Source organism: Bos taurus, chromosome 10, assembly GCF_002263795.3.
Source record: "Bos taurus isolate L1 Dominette 01449 registration number 42190680 breed Hereford chromosome 10, ARS-UCD2.0, whole genome shotgun sequence".
Lineage (NCBI taxonomy): Eukaryota > Metazoa > Chordata > Mammalia > Artiodactyla > Bovidae > Bos > Bos taurus.
Window position 1 is genome coordinate 21,364,120 of NC_037337.1, and position 16,835 is coordinate 21,380,954.

The following is a 16,835-nucleotide window of genomic DNA, read 5'->3' on the forward strand; positions in this document are numbered from 1 at the left end:
CTTGCTCTCCCACCTAACGCTAGTGCAAGGGCACATCCTGGTCTCTATGGTTACCAAGAGCAGCCTCGTCCAGGAGGACCAGAGGGTAAAGAGCGGGAACTGAGTCCGTGGTTGCCACAGCGGGAAGAAGGGATCCCACAAAGGCAAGGGAGGAAAGGGTGGGGCCATTTCCCACCAACTCCAAGGGGCAGGATGAGAAGCCTCTTAACCTGAAAATGAATTTCACAGAGAAGGCTATTTCCCTGCATTTATTCCTGGCACACCGTGTTTTGAACAGTTGTTCCCATTTTTCTTCGAAGATGTCACTTAAAAATTTTTTTTTCAATTTTTCTATTTTCATCAGAGAGAAAGAGTCAAGTAGATGTGAATCTGTCTTTAACACATGCTAATTCTCCGTTTAATAAGGAAATTCTGTGGGAAGTAGCAGTTGCAGCTGCAAGAGGTGAAATTCCACCCTGGAAAATAAGATGGGGGAGCACAACTGAGTCCAGAGTGAACATCAGAAACTGAGACACCTGAAACAGAATGCCAAGTATTCACACACATGCGATGACTGCAGTTTAAGGTCTCCACCCGCTACCTCCTGCTGTTCGGGCAGTTGCCAAAAAGGAATGTGGAGAATGATTGGATTGGCTGTATCCTCAGGTTATCTTCATGTACAAATATAAACCATTATTATGAGTTAAAACAGGATACTAGTGTGGGATTTAGGAAGGCACAGGGGTTTTTTTCCCCTTCATATCTGACTCTGGCCTTGAATCTCAGCTTCTCCACGCCCCCGGCTCCTCCCTCTGCTGTAAGGCCAGCCTGCCCTGCTCTGAGAATCTCCAGGATTGGAATCCCACCTCCCATCCACACATGCACGGGGCTAGGACTCAGAGCAAGCTGTGATGAAACAAGGCACAGACCAGTGCTGTAGCAGAATGTAACCTGGCTGGTTTCTTTGCCTATTGGGCATCTTACCCTGCCACCTCCCATGGCTCAGAGGTACGGGCTCCAAGACCAACGACCTGGAAGATACCCAGGCCTTTCTTCCCCTGATCCTCTGATCCCCACACCAGTCATTTAAAGCATACAAACACGTGCTCCTCAGTGTGAGGCAGGGTACCTCAGTGTGCACCCAAATCTAAGTCAGCCCTAATGACAGCCTGTTATCCCCTCTCCTTCCCATCCCACCCCGGGAAAAACTTAGGTTCTTTTTCTCAGCTCCACTGGATGATGTTGAAGGCCCAACCCCATAGCATAACCCCCAGGACCACCCCTCTTTCCAACACCAAGCTGCTCCCTTCACAGCCACCATAGGAAACAAATGAGCTTAGGAGGGATGAGGGGTACCAGATGATGCCAGACTTTGCCAAGCATAGATCCCTTCAACAGAATCTGAAGTTCTTGTCCTCTCCCACAGGGGAAAAATGGATATCCAGGCCCCATTTGCCCATGTTCAGAGGATTCACAGTCCCTGAAGGCCCATCCTTGGGTCTTTTAGTCCATAGACTTTGGGTTAAAAATCCCTGCTCTGTAGAGAACCCAACCCCACAGAGAGTGTGGGAAAAGAAACAGAAACAAGGTCTCAAACACCCTTTCCCTTCTGGCAAGCCAAAACCGGGAGCAGGGAGAGGCAGGAGTGGCCACACAGGGAAAGACAGCATATTGAACATTCTGGAATCATGATCTGATGAGCAGGGGAAGCTTTGTGTCCCAACAGCTGTGGCCAGACAGAGGTAATGCAGTGTCTGGACCCTGGCCATTCTTACCCTCTCTCCCACCATGGGGATCTCTGGCCCCATCCTGACCCCTGGTGGCTGCCAATGGGATGAGGCGAGAGAGCTTCCCAAGCTCCCCTCTGCCCCGTGGGGGTTGGAAGGGGAAGCAACATTGGAAGATGAACTTCCAAGCCTACAGGCCCCTGCTGGGGTCCCCAGGAGATATCAGCATGTTTCTCAGGGTGCTTCAGGGGGTTGACTCAACTACAGTGCCTTCTCAGTCTAAGCCTGGCAATCAAACAAATGAACATGAAAAAAAACATTTTTCACCTGTCAAGTTGGCCAAAGGTGTGTGTGTGTGTGTGTGTGAGAGAGAGAGAGAGAGAGAGAGAGAGAGACTGAAAGAGGAAATAGACAAAACAGGCTCTATCTTGAAAGCAGGACTCCATCTTGGGCCAGACCGTGGACTTTGAGCTATATGCCCAGTATCTATGGAAACAACACACAAACTGGAAAACCAGGCCCCAGGGCTCTTCCATAGACTCTCCTTAGCCTAAAAGAATATGCTAATTATCTGTGTAACTGATTAGAATCATATATTCTATTATACTTATTGGAGTATGACCACAGGCCTATTGATAATTGCCCACTGTTAACTACCTAGGCTTAAGGCATATGAATCACCGGGTTAACTTTGATTGTATCTTTGTTCAGATTAGTTTCAGGGAATTTGGGGAGGTGGGTTTGGGCACGTACACTTAGGGTATATAAGGTTTTCACAAAAACTGGCTGGGGTCCTTGGCTAAGAGGAGACTCTGCCTTGGGCCCGCCGCTGTAATAAACTGCACTCCACTATCTGCACTGTCTTTCTGAGTGAGTCTGTTTCCCGGAACGCGTGGCTACAACATGACAAATACATGAAGGCAATCAGACCAGCATTCTCATGCACAACTGGTGAGAGTACAAATTTGTGCAACCTTTCTAGAAGTGATTCTAGCCAAAAAAATCCAAAATCTTACCAAGTGTTTCTATCTTCTGGTCCAGTAATTCTGGGAAATTCAAGAAATCAACAGACTGAAATAACATGATGCCTGGGTTTTGAAATAAATAGAAGAGAAAACAAGATTAGCCAAAAGTGGTAACTGTTGAAGTTGGGGGATGGGCATATAGGAGTTTTCTATTCTATTTTTTGTTTATCTTGGTATAGGCTTGAAATTTTCTGTGATAAAACTTTATATGTATTTTTGGCCACACCATGCAACTTGCAGAATCTTAGTTCCCAGACCAAGGATTGAACCCGGGCCACTACAGTGAAAGCACCAAGTCCTAACCACTGGACTGCCAGGGAATTCTCAAAACATTTTTTAAGAAAAGCATCAGAAATGCAAGGATTTGTATAAAAGGTGTTAATCTGGGGGAATTGCCTGGTGGGCCAGTGGTTAGGAGTCTGCATTTTCAATGCCAACAGAGTGGGTTCAAATCTTGATTAGGGAGCAAGAATCCCACAAGCCTTGTGGCATAGTCAAAAGAAAAAAAATTGATGTTAATATTTAATAATAAAAACTATAAATAGCATAAATGTGCTATGCTAGAATGGTTCAACAATTTATGTTGCATCCAAACAGTGAAATATTATGCAGTCATTAAAAATTCAAGGATGTTTGAATGATATGAAAAATTGCTCACAGTGTAATGCAAAGCAAATAAGTTGGATACAAAATTGTTTATGCAGTATTTAAATAATTATGTTAAATAAAAAATGCATAGAGGAGAAGACAGTATGAAAACATTAATACACTTGATTGCTAGTCATGCAATGACTATGGGTGATTTTTACTCTTGATACTGTGCTTTTGTATTTCTACATGTTTAACTTTAATAAATAGGCCCCCAAAATTGCATGTTAAAATAATACTCTTGAGAGTCTGACAGATATTCAACTCCAACGGCTGCCACATATTAGCTGTGCAACACTGAGCAAGTTAACCTCTGGGTCTCAGATTCCTCACCTATAAAACTGGCATAATGCCACCTATTTTTCAAGCCCCATTTACTGGGCATTTACTATGTACGAGGCACTAGACCAAGTGGTTCTGCCTCGCTGTATAATCACATGTGCTACTCATACATGATCATTTCAATCCTCACAACAAGCTGAAGTGTAGGTTACAGTGTTCCCATTTTAGAAATACACAAACTGCAGCTCGGAAAAGTTAAAGACTGTGCTCAGCTTTACCCAGCTAGCTGGCAGTAGAGTCAGGGTTCAGACGGAGGCCTGTCCGTCTTTGCCAGCCCAGTTCTTGGCCTCCTGTCTGGGCTGCTCAAAGTTAGTTTTGTTATGAGGATTGAATGAAGTAACACAGGTGGAAGACCACCCACAGTGGGGCTCCAAGTCCAGAGCTGCTTCATATACTATTGGCTCCCTTTTCTACGACCCTCCAGGCCTTAGGAAATTGTGGCAGAACAAACCATTGCAACCTCCAAAGGAAAAAAAAAAAGGCATCTTGACCCTAAAAGAAGGGTTATAGGACCTGTAGAGACAGACCAGAGAGGGGCTGGAAAACTGCCTTTCAGGGCAATATGAGGGGCTAGGACTGTGCGTGCCCCGCAGTTTCCAGGGTAGTCCTGCCAGGGACTTCATCAGACGATACCTTGATTTGCAGCTTAGAATTCAGTACTGAGTCACCCTGCCAATAAGCATTGCTCCCCACTTTTCACTTACCCTGCCACCATTCCTCCCTAAAACACAGGGCACAAGTATCCCCAGACCCATAGTTTTGTTTTTCTCTTCTTGTTTCCTACCCTTTTTTTTTTTTGGAGAAAAGGGGGATCTTAGGGTCTGAATAGTACCGTGTGCTGTGTGGAGAAGGAAGGCCTTGGTATCTAGGGGTGAGTGTTGCAATGCAGTTGAGCCTATTCCACAGCTCCTGGATTCATCTTCAATGCTCTTTCCCTAGGGAGCCAGCGAAAGTTAGGCTCTTCTCTATTTCTACCCCTAGTTCATGGTAACATGAACTACTCTAGAATTGCTTGTTCGTTGTCTGTCTTCTCTACTAGATAATAAGCTCCATGAGGGCAGGCACCACACTGTTCACCACTGAATCTGTCTCCCCTGCAACATGCCTAATACATCGTAAACTATGTACATGTCTCTCCATTCAGCAAGAAAGAAAGCGAAGAGAGAGGGGAAGGGAGGACCTCTCCATCGGCAGCCTTGTCCCAAGTAGACCCACAGTTGCCCCATTCCGTGCTAAGCTCTTAGATGTGGTCCCAACCCTGAAGGCTTAACATGTTTCTCCAACCTCATATCCACCTTTAGAAAAACAACCTGCAAGAGAAATTTCCTTTTATTCCAAACTTCATGCTCTTTTACCTCAGTACTCAAAATGGATCTCCTGAGTTTAAGGGCAGATTCCAAGTACAAGGGATTCCTGGGAGGAATTATTCCTGGGAGGCTCAAAAGGCGTCTCTGTCTGTCCTAATCCTAGTTCTGCCACCTCTGCTGTGTGACCTTGGGTAAGTGATCTCCCCTCAAACCCTGGCTGGGCCTTGTTCTCGTCTCTGTAAAATGATAGGGTAGACCAGAATTTGTATGAAAATGAAAGCACTTGAGAGAATTCCCTGGCAGTCCAGTAGTTAGGACTCAGCGCTCTCGCTGCTGGGGCCCTGGGTTCAATCCCTGGTCCAGGATATAAGATCCTGAAAGCAGCCAAAAAAAAAAGAAGAAAAGCATTCATTTGCAGTTGACTCTCTACCCTGTTGTGGGTAACTGGACAGCATTCTCCTTCCTAATGCTTAGGGGCAGGGTAGATTCAGTGTCTGAGTAAGCTGAGGAGAGGAAAGATGTGCCTACTTCTGTCTGTAAACAGGAAGACCCAGGCTGTGTGGCCCCTCTGGTCAGGGAGCCTCAGGGAGCAGTGGAAGGCTGAAGGGGACCTTGCCACAATAAAGCACCCCCCAAAAAAACACGTCATTGCCTCTAGGTTTGCAAAAGAGAAGACTCCAAACACCCAGGTTCTTCGTGGCACCACCCAAGCAAGACCCCTGTTCCCTATTTAAAAACAATGCACCCCCTCATGCCTGCCCTTCCCCTCCCTGGGAAGAACCCAGGGAGAAACAGTGGAGGGGGTGGAGGATTGTGCAGCCAGGCCTCCTGGCAGGGCCCCATTTCAAGCTCGCTCAGAAGGCGCAGGTGCAGAGCCTCTCGGTCCACTGCAGCGGTTTCTTAGGGAGGACAGTGGACTTGGTGGACACAGGCGTCCAGGCCCAAAGGCTTCCTGACTTCAGTCCAAGCAGCTGGCAGGTTCATCCTTCTCTCCAGGGCCCCACAAACACCACTTCCGGCCCTCCAGCCCCTGCTTGGGCTCCTCCTGCCTAGATGTCTCCCCAGGCCCGCCCTCCCCGTGCAGAGCTTTCTCCTTCCCTCACAACCCTTATTTCACTCTCTCAGTCTCCATATCTATTTCTTCTCCCTCCTTCTCCTCCTCCCCTGCCTCTCTTCTGCTTGCCATCCCTCACCAGCCCCGGAATGGGTCTCCCTCCCCTTCTCCTTCTCCGACAGAATCTCCCCCCGCCTTAGCTCTCATCCCTGCACCTCTTTCTTTGTATTCTTCTCGCCCTCTCCCGGCCCCGCCAGCATCTCTCCTCCCCCGGCTGGCTTCGGCCTCCCCCAGCCTCCCCATCTTCAGCTCAGTCTCCTCCCCCTGGCTCCTCTCCCCTCCCCTCAGCCTCACCCCACTCCCGGCCTGCACCCCAAGGTTTCTTTTCACCCTGTGGGGCTCGGTGCCTCTCTTCGTCCACTCTACTGGCCTCCTCCCTCAGCGCAGGTAGAGCAGGCACCCATCCTTTCCTGCCCCGCCCCCAACGCTAACACCGCCGCTGCCTCTTCAGCCGGGTCTCCTCCTCTCCCCACCCTCTCCTCTCTTCTCTCTGCCCCTTTAAATCTGCCTGGCCCAGCCTCCCCCGCGATGCTGGGAGGGAGCAAACATTGATTTGTGCTGGGATGGAATCAGAATTTTGATTTTTTTTCCCCTCTCCCAACCATAAGAAGAAAATAATAAAAACACCCCCTCTTGATAGCCCCCTCTTTCTTCCCATCCAGCTCCCAGCTCCTCTTCCTTATCTCCATCCAAGGCAGATTTTTTTTTCCCTACACTGTTCTCATCTCCCCCTACCCCTGCCACTACCTCGCGCCCCCTCCCTCCACCGCCTGCTCCTCCAGCTGGGGAGAGAGGGGACTCTCTCCTGCGGCTCCCCCACCTCGGCTCTTTGGGTTGGAGCAGTCTCTCCGGAAGGGGAGGGGGCTTGGCTTGTCTGGGCGAGGTGGGAGTGGAGGTCTCCGGTCATGGATGCTGTGCCTGGGAGGCAGCCTGAGCCCCAGCCCACATGGTGAGTAACCTGCCTCCTCCCTTCTGCTTGTCTACCATCCCTATCCTTGCCTTTCCCCTGCAGAGCCTCCCCCAGCCCCATCCTCTCCCCCACCAAACCCTCTACCCACCTTGCTCCGATCTCCCCCGTACATTTTCAACCACCCCCACCCTTGCCAGGGAAGCCAAAGAACCGGGGCAGAGAGGTCCTGACAGCAGGCAGGGAAGCGGGTGGCCTACGATTCTGCCCAGCCCCCGTCTAAGGACCCCCGCCTACTGCCATCCACACTCGATACTTTGGGGTTCCAGGTTGGAAAAGTGGGACTCCCGCTAGGGGTGAGGACCCCAAACCCTGGGAGCGGCCCTTTATAAGAAAAGAGGGGTGGGGGAGCACTGTGCCTCCAAAGCTTAGGAGCTGCTGGAAGATGCTGCCGAAGGGTGGGGGGTTGGGGGGCGGTGCTGGTGCCCCGGAGCCACTGGGCCAGGGAGCGGCGGGCAAAGAGGAGGGGCCTCCCTCGCCACTTCCCCCCCTCTTTCTCCGCAGCCACTCAGGATGAGGGTCCGGCCCTGCCAGCCCGCGCTGGGGCCCCCCCGCCCGGCCCCGGTCTAACTGCCCCCGCCCCCAGGCCTCGCCCGGCTCCCAGGCCCCCAGCCGGCTTCTCCAGCCCCAGGATGCGCTGAGCCACCGGGGGGCTGAGGCCGCGCCAACTACATGCATGTCCCCCGGGGGCAAGTTCGACTTTGACGACGGGGGCTGCTACGTGGGGGGCTGGGAGGCGGGGCGGGCACATGGCTACGGCGTGTGCACGGGGCCCGGCGCCCAGGGCGAATACAGCGGCTGCTGGGCGCACGGCTTCGAGTCACTGGGCGTCTTCACGGGGCCCGGCGGACACAGCTACCAGGGCCACTGGCAGCAGGGCAAGCGCGAAGGGCTGGGCGTGGAGCGCAAGAGCCGCTGGACGTACCGCGGCGAGTGGCTGGGCGGGCTGAAGGGGCGCAGCGGCGTGTGGGAGAGCGTGTCCGGCCTGCGCTACGCCGGGCTCTGGAAGGACGGCTTCCAGGACGGCTACGGCACCGAGACCTACTCCGACGGAGGTGCGGGGCCCTGCCCACTGTCTGTCTGCTCGTCCGCGTGCGCCTCCCCGCTGGCCTGCCCCGCTTATGCTTTCCCCAGCCAGACGCCCCTGTGCTCCACTGTCGTCCTACACTCCTTCCCCATCGATAAGCGCCCCTGCGCCCATATTTCTGCCCTCTCCCCCCATCATCACACACGCCTCATTTGCCTGTTCCCTGCCTGTTTTTTCCTCTCCCCCATCTGCCTGCCCTCTCCCCTTCCTTGTATGCCTGACCCTCACATCCCGCCTCTCTGACCCTCACCACCCCGTCTGCCAGTCCCCCCCATTCCCCCCCTCCACCTGCCTGACCCTTACGCCTCTGCTCTGCCTGTCCCTTCACATCTCCTCGGCCAGCTTGCCCTGAGAGTTCTCTTTGCCTGCCATGTGTCATCTATACAGCCCGTCGCCCTGCCCCTCACGCCTTCTGGACTGCCTGTCCTTCACACACCCCAGCCTGCCTGTCCCTTCCCCTTTCCCCTGTCTACTCTCACGCCCCTAATCCATGCATCTCCTGCTACCTGCAGAGTCTTCACTCGGCTCTTCCACACCTTGTGACCCAACCTGGCCAGTCCCCAGTTCCTAGTGCCCCTCCCCGACCTCCACGCCAACTGCCCCCACCTCTCCCACCCGACTCTGAGGCTTCCAGGGGCGCATGGGGCTGGGGGTGCAAGGAACGGCAGGTCCTGACTCTTTCTCCCGCTCCTACCCCGCCCCCGCAGGCACCTACCAGGGCCAGTGGCAGGCGGGGAAGCGCCACGGCTACGGGGTGCGCCAGAGTGTGCCCTACCATCAGGCGGCGCTGCTGCGCTCGCCCCGCCGCACCTCCCTGGACTCCGGCCACAGTGACCCCCCGACACCGCCCCCGCCCCTGCCCCTGCCCGGCGACGAAGGAGGCAGCCCGGCCTCTGGCTCCCGGGGAGGCTTCGTGCTGGCCGGGCCCGGGGACGGTGACGGCGCGTCCTCCCGAAAGCGCACCCCCGCGGCCGGCGGGTTCTTCCGCCGCTCGCTACTGCTCAGCGGGCTCCGGGCGGGCGGGCGCCGAAGCTCCTTGGGCAGCAAGCGGGGCTCCCTGCGCAGCGAGGTGAGCAGCGAGGTGGGCAGCACGGGACCCCCGGGCTCCGAGGCCAGCGGGCCCCCGGCCCCAGCGCCGCCTGCCCTCATCGAGGGCTCGGCCACTGAGGTGTATGCGGGTGAATGGCGCGCCGACCGGCGCAGCGGCTACGGCGTGAGCCAGCGCTCCAACGGGCTACGCTACGAGGGCGAGTGGCTGGGCAACCGGCGGCACGGCTACGGGCGCACCACCCGCCCCGACGGCTCCCGCGAGGAGGGCAAGTACAAGCGCAACCGGCTAGTGCACGGGGGGCGCGTGCGCAGCCTCCTCCCTCTGGCCCTTCGCCGGGGCAAAGTCAAGGAGAAGGTGGACAGGGCGGTCGAGGGTGCTCGTCGAGCCGTGAGCGCTGCCCGCCAGCGCCAGGAGATCGCCGCTGCCAGGTGGGCACCCACTGCAGAGCCCGGAGCTGGGTTAAGGCGAGAATGTACGCCGTGGATACGGAAGGGTTGGGGGGGCGGTGGGCGTTGCTTAAAGGGGGACCAAGACCCAAGGCCTAGGACCTGGCAGTTGTAGCCCTGGGAATTTGTTGTGTTTATATCTGAGGCTACAGGTGGACTTAGGTGTAACTGTGGGTGGCTGGGTATTTGAGGGAAGCCCTGTTAGACTATAAGTGTGTCTCAGTGTCTTTTGTAGGGAGTGTGTCATTGTTGTGTGTGGGAGTAGCAATGAGCGCTGCCTTGTGCCGGCCCAGGAAACCTCTTGGAACTCAGACATGTTCCTAGTCTTCCTCATCTTGTAGCTGATCCAGCCTCCAGGACTCTGCTGCTGGGAGCAACAGCCCCAGGCAGAGAGACAAGAGGTGTACATTCCTAACCACATCCAAGCCAGCCCACAGTCTGATAACATTTCAGCCTTAGGCCTGGGGAAGGTCTAGTTTGTACAGCTGATCTGGAAAGTGAAAGTCGCTCAGTTGTGTCCGACTTTTTGTGAGCCCATGACTATACAGTCTATGGAATTCTCCAGGCCAGAATACTGGAGTGGGTAGTCTTTCCCTTCTCCGGGTGATCTTCCCGACCCAGGGATTGAACCCAGGTCTCCCATATTGCTGGCGGATTCTTTACTAGCTGAGCCACAAGGGAAGCCCAAGAATATTGGAGTGGGTAGCTTATCCCTTCTCCAGCGCATCTTCCCGAACCAGGAATCGAACCAGGGTCTCCTGCATTGCAGGCGGATTCTTTACCAACTGAGTTATCACGCAAGCCCACAGCTGATCTACCCACCTGAAAAAATAGTCCCTCTCAGCTCTGACTCCTCGGACTCCCTTAACCCAACTGATAAAGGTTGGAGGGAAGCAGACTTGCCTGTAAATGAAATTTTCTTTCTGTAAATCAGATTACATTTCATGCATCAGGAACCTCATTATCTCAAGCAGTGCAGTCCAGTAGGAATATAATGTAAGCCTAATACATAATTTTGAACCTTCTAGTAGCCATATGAAAAAAATAGGAAGAAAAAGATGAATTTAAATAATATATCTTATTTAAACCAATGTATCCAAAATATTATCATTTCAATCTAAAATAAGTATGAAATAATTAAGGAGAGATTTTTATATCACCCCCTCTTTTTTTCCCTAAATCTTTGAAATCTAATATATATTTTGCATTTAGAGTACAACATTTAATTTGGACTAGCCTCATTTTAAGTGCTTAATTTTAAGTGCTTAATGGCTTGTGACTGAAGAAAGCCAAAAAATCTATTTGTAATGAGTTCATAAGCTCCTAATTATACAATTTACACATAGGAATTTTTAGATATTGTTTTTTCTTGAAAGGGGAGGGCACAGTTGAAGGATCTTGTTTGAAATTTGAGAGGGTTTCAGTGGATGAAAGTCAAGATATGTCCAAATATGCTTGGGTGTAAAGTGTGTGTGTGTGTGTGTGTGTGTGTGAGAATAGGTCATATCCAGAGTAGAGGCCTGAACCAGAGAATGTCTATGTCTATGTGTGGATATATGTGAGTTTCTGGATGGTTAGAGTCCAGGGCCTTGAGCCAGGGAAGGGGGAGGGCAGAGCACCAGGGAGCACTTTAGGCTGGATAGGGAGTGGGCATGTGCAGGAAAAACTGGTCTCAGTAGCCAGAAAGATCAGGCAGTAGGAGGAAGCTGGTTGATCTCCCCAGCAACAGGCCTGGCAAACTTGATTGGCTGCTGGTTGCCATGGAAACAGCAGAGCCTCAGCAGCAGGTGCACATAGACTACATCATTCAGGTAGCCTGAGCCTGGCCTGACTCCTGAACACAGACTGGGTCTAGTGGCTAGGCTCTGACCAACCATACCCTCCGAAGTGAAAAGCACAGACCCTTGTCAATGTTGCAGTTTCCTGGCCACCAACAGAACACAATGCGACCCCAAACTGTGATCCTAATCCCCTGTCTTAAACTCTGAGACCAGCTCAGTTTCAGACCAGGGCTAAGCATATAGATCCTGAAAGCTGTAAGACAGAAGAACAGGGAGGGGTATCTGAGATCCCTCTAAGCAGGTTCTAACAGTCCTTGACCGACCAGGTCTGAGGGGAGGAAGCTAACCACATCTCCCACAGTATATAAAAAGGAAGTAGACCTAAGATGGTAGGGGACACCTTGACCCTCTCCATACCCTGATACCCAGACCACTTTCCTAGGCCAGATAAAACAAGCCTAGGCCCGAGGGAGTCGTAGGTCTTGATACATTCAAGCCCATGGCAAGTATATCTGATTACGTTTACCTCTGGTCCTTCAGTCAAGATTACCTCTGCCTCTGATCCTACACCCCATCTTCAGTCAAGATTACAGAACTAATGCATTAATGAATAAGGCATCTATGAATAACAGCAGAGGGTAAAAGGGAGGGGAAAATTGAGGAAACATCTGACATCAGATGGAAAACTGAGAAATAAAAAAGAGGAAGGGATTGATAGTGCTTCAAGATTACCTGAGGAGCAAGATTAACTGAGGAGCAAGGCTGGGCTTCCCTGGTGGCTCAGATAGTAAAGAATCTGCCCGCAGTGCAGGAGACCTGGGTTCGATCCCTGGGTTGGGAAGACTCCCAGGAGGAGGAAATGGCTACCCAACCCAGTATTCTTGCTTGGGAAATCCCATGGACAGAGAAGCCTGGCGGGCCACAGTCCATGGGATCACACAGAGTTGGACACGACTGAACAACTAACACTCAAGGAGCAGGGCAGGGTTGAAGGCTGGTTGTGGAAGGGAGATTAAGCACTCACCCAGAAGGTATAATCACAATGGTGAGAAAGCATGCATGTTAGCAGGGAGAGGGAATAGGTAGTGGCAGAAAGGGGAGACCCACCCAGTTCCAGAGCTCAGAAAGGAGGAGATGGGGTGAGGGACAGTGACAGTGATCAGGGGCAGGGGAGAAGGATGTGATAACAGAAGTAGCTGAAGAAAAGATTTTAAATTCTCATAACACAGGAGGTATCAACACAGCAAAGTGGCATAGCTTCTGAGCACCAAGCAGGTGAGCTGCAGAGAGGTGCTAAGAGAGTGAGGCCTCATTTGTCATTGGGAGGGAGCAGGACAGGAATGGAATTACAGGGCTGCCGGCAGCAGGGAGGGCCTGGCCTCTGCAGCTGGGGGAAGGGAAGTGTTACTATTGGGTGAAATGGTGGAGGGGTGCGAGAAGAACGGGAAGGTGTGATGACAGCAAACCCAGCCCAGGTATTGGAGAGGAAAGCAAAGGCCAGCTGCCCTGCCAGGCCGTGGAAGGGGAGCAGCTGGCAGAGTGTGAGCCAGCTTGAGGCTGCCAGAGGTGATCTCAGATCTGGGGGCTGTGACATGGGGGGTGGTGGGTTGGGAGGGAGATGGGTCAAGGGACTGGAGTAGGTCTATTAAGACCCTGTCCCCGGAACCCGACAGGGCAGCAGACGCCCTTCTCAAGGCAGTGGCAGCCAGCAGCGTTGCCGAGAAGGCTGTGGAGGCAGCTCGAATGGCCAAACTGATAGCCCAAGATCTGCAGCCAATGTTGGAAGCCCCAGGTAAGGTGTGGGTAGCCTGAGGCGGGGTAGGGGGTTGGCTTCCTGGGAGCTGGAGGGACCTGGGCTTGGAAAAGGGGGCAGTGAATCCCTGCAGGGGACTGGGGATGGGAAAAGCCAGGGTATGAGAGTCTAAGGGGACAGAGGGTGGGGACCAAGCCCAGTTGTTTAAGAACTAAAGTAGGCATTTGAAAAATAGAGTAATAAGGACTGGGGGTTGGAACCTGGCATTTAGAAGCTGTAAAGTTGGGGTACCAGAGTCCTGAGGGGTGACCAGACAGAGAGATAAAATTGTAGCTTTGGTAGCCCAAGGCTAGTTCAGCACATCTGATTCATAGCTGTCCCTACCCCAGGCCGCAGACCCAGACAGGACTCGGAAGGTTCCGACACCGAGCCCCTGGATGAGGACAGCCCTGGGGTATACGAGAATGGACTGACCCCCTCAGAGGGCTCCCCTGAACTGCCCAGCAGTCCTGCCTCCTCCCACCAACCCTGGCGACCCCCTACCTGCCGGAGCCCACTGCCTTCTGGAGGGGACCGGGGTCCCTTCTCCAGCCCCAAAGCTTGGCCTGAGGAGTGGGGGGGCCCGGGTGAGCAGGCAGAGGAACTAGCTGGCTATGAGGCTGAGGATGAGGCTGGGATGCAAGGGCCAGAGCCCAGAGATGGCTCCCCACTCCTTGGAGGCTGCAGCGACAGTTCTGGAAGTCTTCGAGAGGAGGAAGGGGAGGATGAAGAGCCCTTTCCCCAGCTGAGCACCCCAGGGGGCTCGGAGCCAGAACCTGCAGCTTTGCCAGTCCTGAGGGGCCTGTCCTCGAGGGGTCCTGAAGCCGGGTGCCTGGTGGAAGAGGCTGAGGAGGCTGCTGCAACGGAGAGGCCTGCCCAGCCGGTAAGAAACTCTCCCCCGCCACCAACCTTGTGCCTTCTGAGTCTCCCATCCTTTCTGGCCCTGCTACCCCTCAAAGTTTGGCCTATCATCACTTCCAGGCCTCTCTCTGATCCCCTGTGGGGCTTTGATTTGCACTTAGCTTTCTTTTTGCCTACCCAGTCTTGGACTATATCCTGCCTCAAAAAAATAGAAATAGAGAATTTTCAAGCTGGGAGGAACCTCCAAGACCTTCACATTCCAACTCCTTCACTTGACACATGGAGAAACTGAGGCCCAGAGCAGTTACAGTAACTCACCAAGGTTACAAATGAATAATTATCAGTAGAGCCAGAACATCTTCCCGTGCTCTCCTTTCATATCACTTCCACCCCCACCCCCACCTCCACACTTTCTCTCTTTGGTGCCCAGGAATAAAAAAGGAAAAGCTTGTTCCCTCCCTACCCTGACTCTCCCTCCCTCTCCAGGGAAGAAGGGAAATAGGGAAGAAGGCAGAAAACTGGAAGGGTGGAGTTTCCCTAGAACCCTCTACTCTGATTGGACTCCAGGCCTTCTCCTGTTTCCTAGCAACCACATCCTCACCCCTTCATCCCTCTCTGCTTCACTGCAGTAAAGGCGCCTGCTGCCAACGTCTGCTACTAAGGCCAGGCACCTTCTGCCTGGGCCACGTGCTGCAGGGAGGGGAGAGGAGCGGGGGATGGGCTCACTTGAGGGAGCCAGAGGGAAGGCAGGGCTCTGCCTGGGAGTAGAGGGCTGTTTTGCAATCCAAAGCCAAAGTTGGAGATATCCCTGCTCTCCTCTGAGGAAGGGTGTCCGGGACCCTTCTGCTTTGCCACCTCAGTCAAGGCAGGAGGTGGGACTCGTAGTGCCTGGTCCTCCGGCACTGAGACTGCCTTTTCCCCATCTCTCTAGGGAGCTGCCAACCCGCTGGTGGTGGGAGCCGTGGCCCTCCTGGACCTCAGCCTGGCATTCCTGTTCTCCCAGCTCCTCACCTGAGGCACCTGCCTGGCCTAGTTCCGGCTTTGGTCGCTGCCTCTTCACTCCTCTGACCTGCCTTTTTTCTCTTTCCTTCCCCCTGGTTGTTTTTTTCTCCTGTCTTTCTTTCTCTTCTCCCTTCTCTTTCTTTTCTGTCCCTCTCTGGTTTTATCTCTTGCTTTTTCTTTCCCTCTCTCCTTTTAGATTCTCTCATTCCCTCTGGCTCTGTCTCTGTCTTTCCCACTCCCTTCCCTACCCAACCCTTCTCTCTCTAGATTGTTTACATACGAAGGGCTTTTCTCGCTCAGAGTCTCTTCTCTGAGACACACAATTCTAAGTCAGACCATTGCCCCCACACCCTCCCTGCCTTTTCTTTAGACCTGAACTTGGATGAGGGTGGGGGTTTGGTGTCCTGAGGAGTCTCCTGGAAGCTAAGTGGAAAGGAAGGAACATGGGGAAGGGGTACACTTGATACTGGAGAAGACCATCGACTGGGCAAGGCGCTGGCCGTGCTGCTAGGACTCCCCGACCCAAGGAGCCAGGTGTCCCTCTGAGGCCTAGTGACAAAGCTGGAAGGGGTGCAGCCTCCATCTCTGACCTCGGAGGAGCCTATCTCACCTCCAAGCACTGAGCTAGGTTCTTACCAAACTCCATCCTTCCCTGAAGGAGATAAGGGAAATGAAAAGTAGAACAGCTCCCCAGCATCTTCTCCCTCTTTCTTTCCCTAACAGCCAGCCCCTCACCCAACCCCCTAGGGTGGCATGCCATGTCAAAAGCAATGTGTAAAGGAAAGATAATGCCCCATGCAGCCAAGCCCACCTGCTGACCTCTCCCACCTTTCTCTCTCCCCCTAAAAGTTTATTTGGTTGGTCTGGACTCACGTGTGGCCTTTGATTAAATTCCTAAGGGACCTGAAGAAGACATTTCTACTGCAGAGGGTTAGGGGCACCTGAGCAAGGACCCCACTCCCCAACTCTGGCAGTAGTGGCAGGGGAGGCAGCTCTGGAAAAGGAACCACACAAGAAAATAGGAACTCACAGGGCAGGAGAAGCTGGTCAGTAGTCTCTAAGTGGGTTAGATCCCTTCCTCCATCATATCAGAATCTTGTGAAATGGAAAAAAACAGGAAGGAGGGGATCGAGGAAGCCAATCTCTCACACACTTTCCAGGCAGAGCAGAGAGGTGAGAGCCAAACCCGGGTGAGAGGTGGGTAGAGAGCTCTGTTGGAGGTTGTGGCTGATCCCTGGTACTAGCTTTTCCCCTGGGGACAGGAAGCCCTAGGAAGAGGGGGCTTGAGGGTCCCCAGGGGATCTTTCCTCCCTCCCCTGCATGAGGCAGAGGCAAGCTGCCTGCCAACCCCCTCCCTCAAGGAATGGCCTTGCCTGGGAATGCCCACCACACACAAACTCTTTTTTTTCTAGTCAAACTCTGTTTACTCCTTGGCCTGCCTCCCTCCTTCCTCCCCTCTCAACCTTTACTTCTGATTTCTATTTCATGGAATTTGGGATTGACGTTAAACTACAACAGTGCCGCCAACACCAAGTCTTGCAGGAAAAAAAAAAAAAACAAAGAAATTTAACCAAAAAAAATATATTAATAAAAAAGTTCAAAAAAAGGGGGGGGAATTGTCCTCTCCTTTGGGTGCGATGGATTCAAACCCAAGCTCTCAGAAGCTCTCCAGTGAAGGAGCCCTCTTGGGAAGTCCCAGGCCTGTT

At 53.0% G+C, this 16,835-nt stretch overlaps 1 protein-coding gene and 1 long non-coding RNA gene across 5 annotated transcripts; one reads left to right on the forward strand and one right to left on the reverse strand.

The window, feature by feature from the left end:
- Positions 1–374: 374 nt before the first annotated feature.
- LOC101905427 (uncharacterized) lies at positions 375–9,246 on the reverse strand. Of its 4 annotated transcripts, none has more exons than XR_009496154.1 (4): positions 9,160–9,246; positions 4,554–4,656; positions 2,723–2,794; positions 375–455 (listed from the first exon to the last, which is right to left on the reverse strand). It is a non-coding gene; the product is annotated as an uncharacterized lncRNA (long non-coding RNA). The 4 variants fall into 4 exon arrangements; XR_009496152.1 differs by lacking the exon at positions 9,160–9,246 and adding an exon at positions 8,912–8,998; XR_009496153.1 differs by lacking the exon at positions 9,160–9,246 and adding an exon at positions 6,473–6,558.
- Positions 7,786–15,897, forward strand: JPH4 (junctophilin 4). The gene is made up of 5 exons (NM_001205410.1): positions 7,786–8,164; positions 8,904–9,675; positions 13,148–13,266; positions 13,617–14,149; positions 15,059–15,897. Exons 1-5 carry the CDS (start codon positions 7,786–7,788, stop codon positions 15,140–15,142), a joined length of 1,887 nt encoding a protein of 628 aa, NP_001192339.1. The 3' UTR covers positions 15,143–15,897.
- Positions 15,898–16,835: the final 938 nt, after the last annotated feature.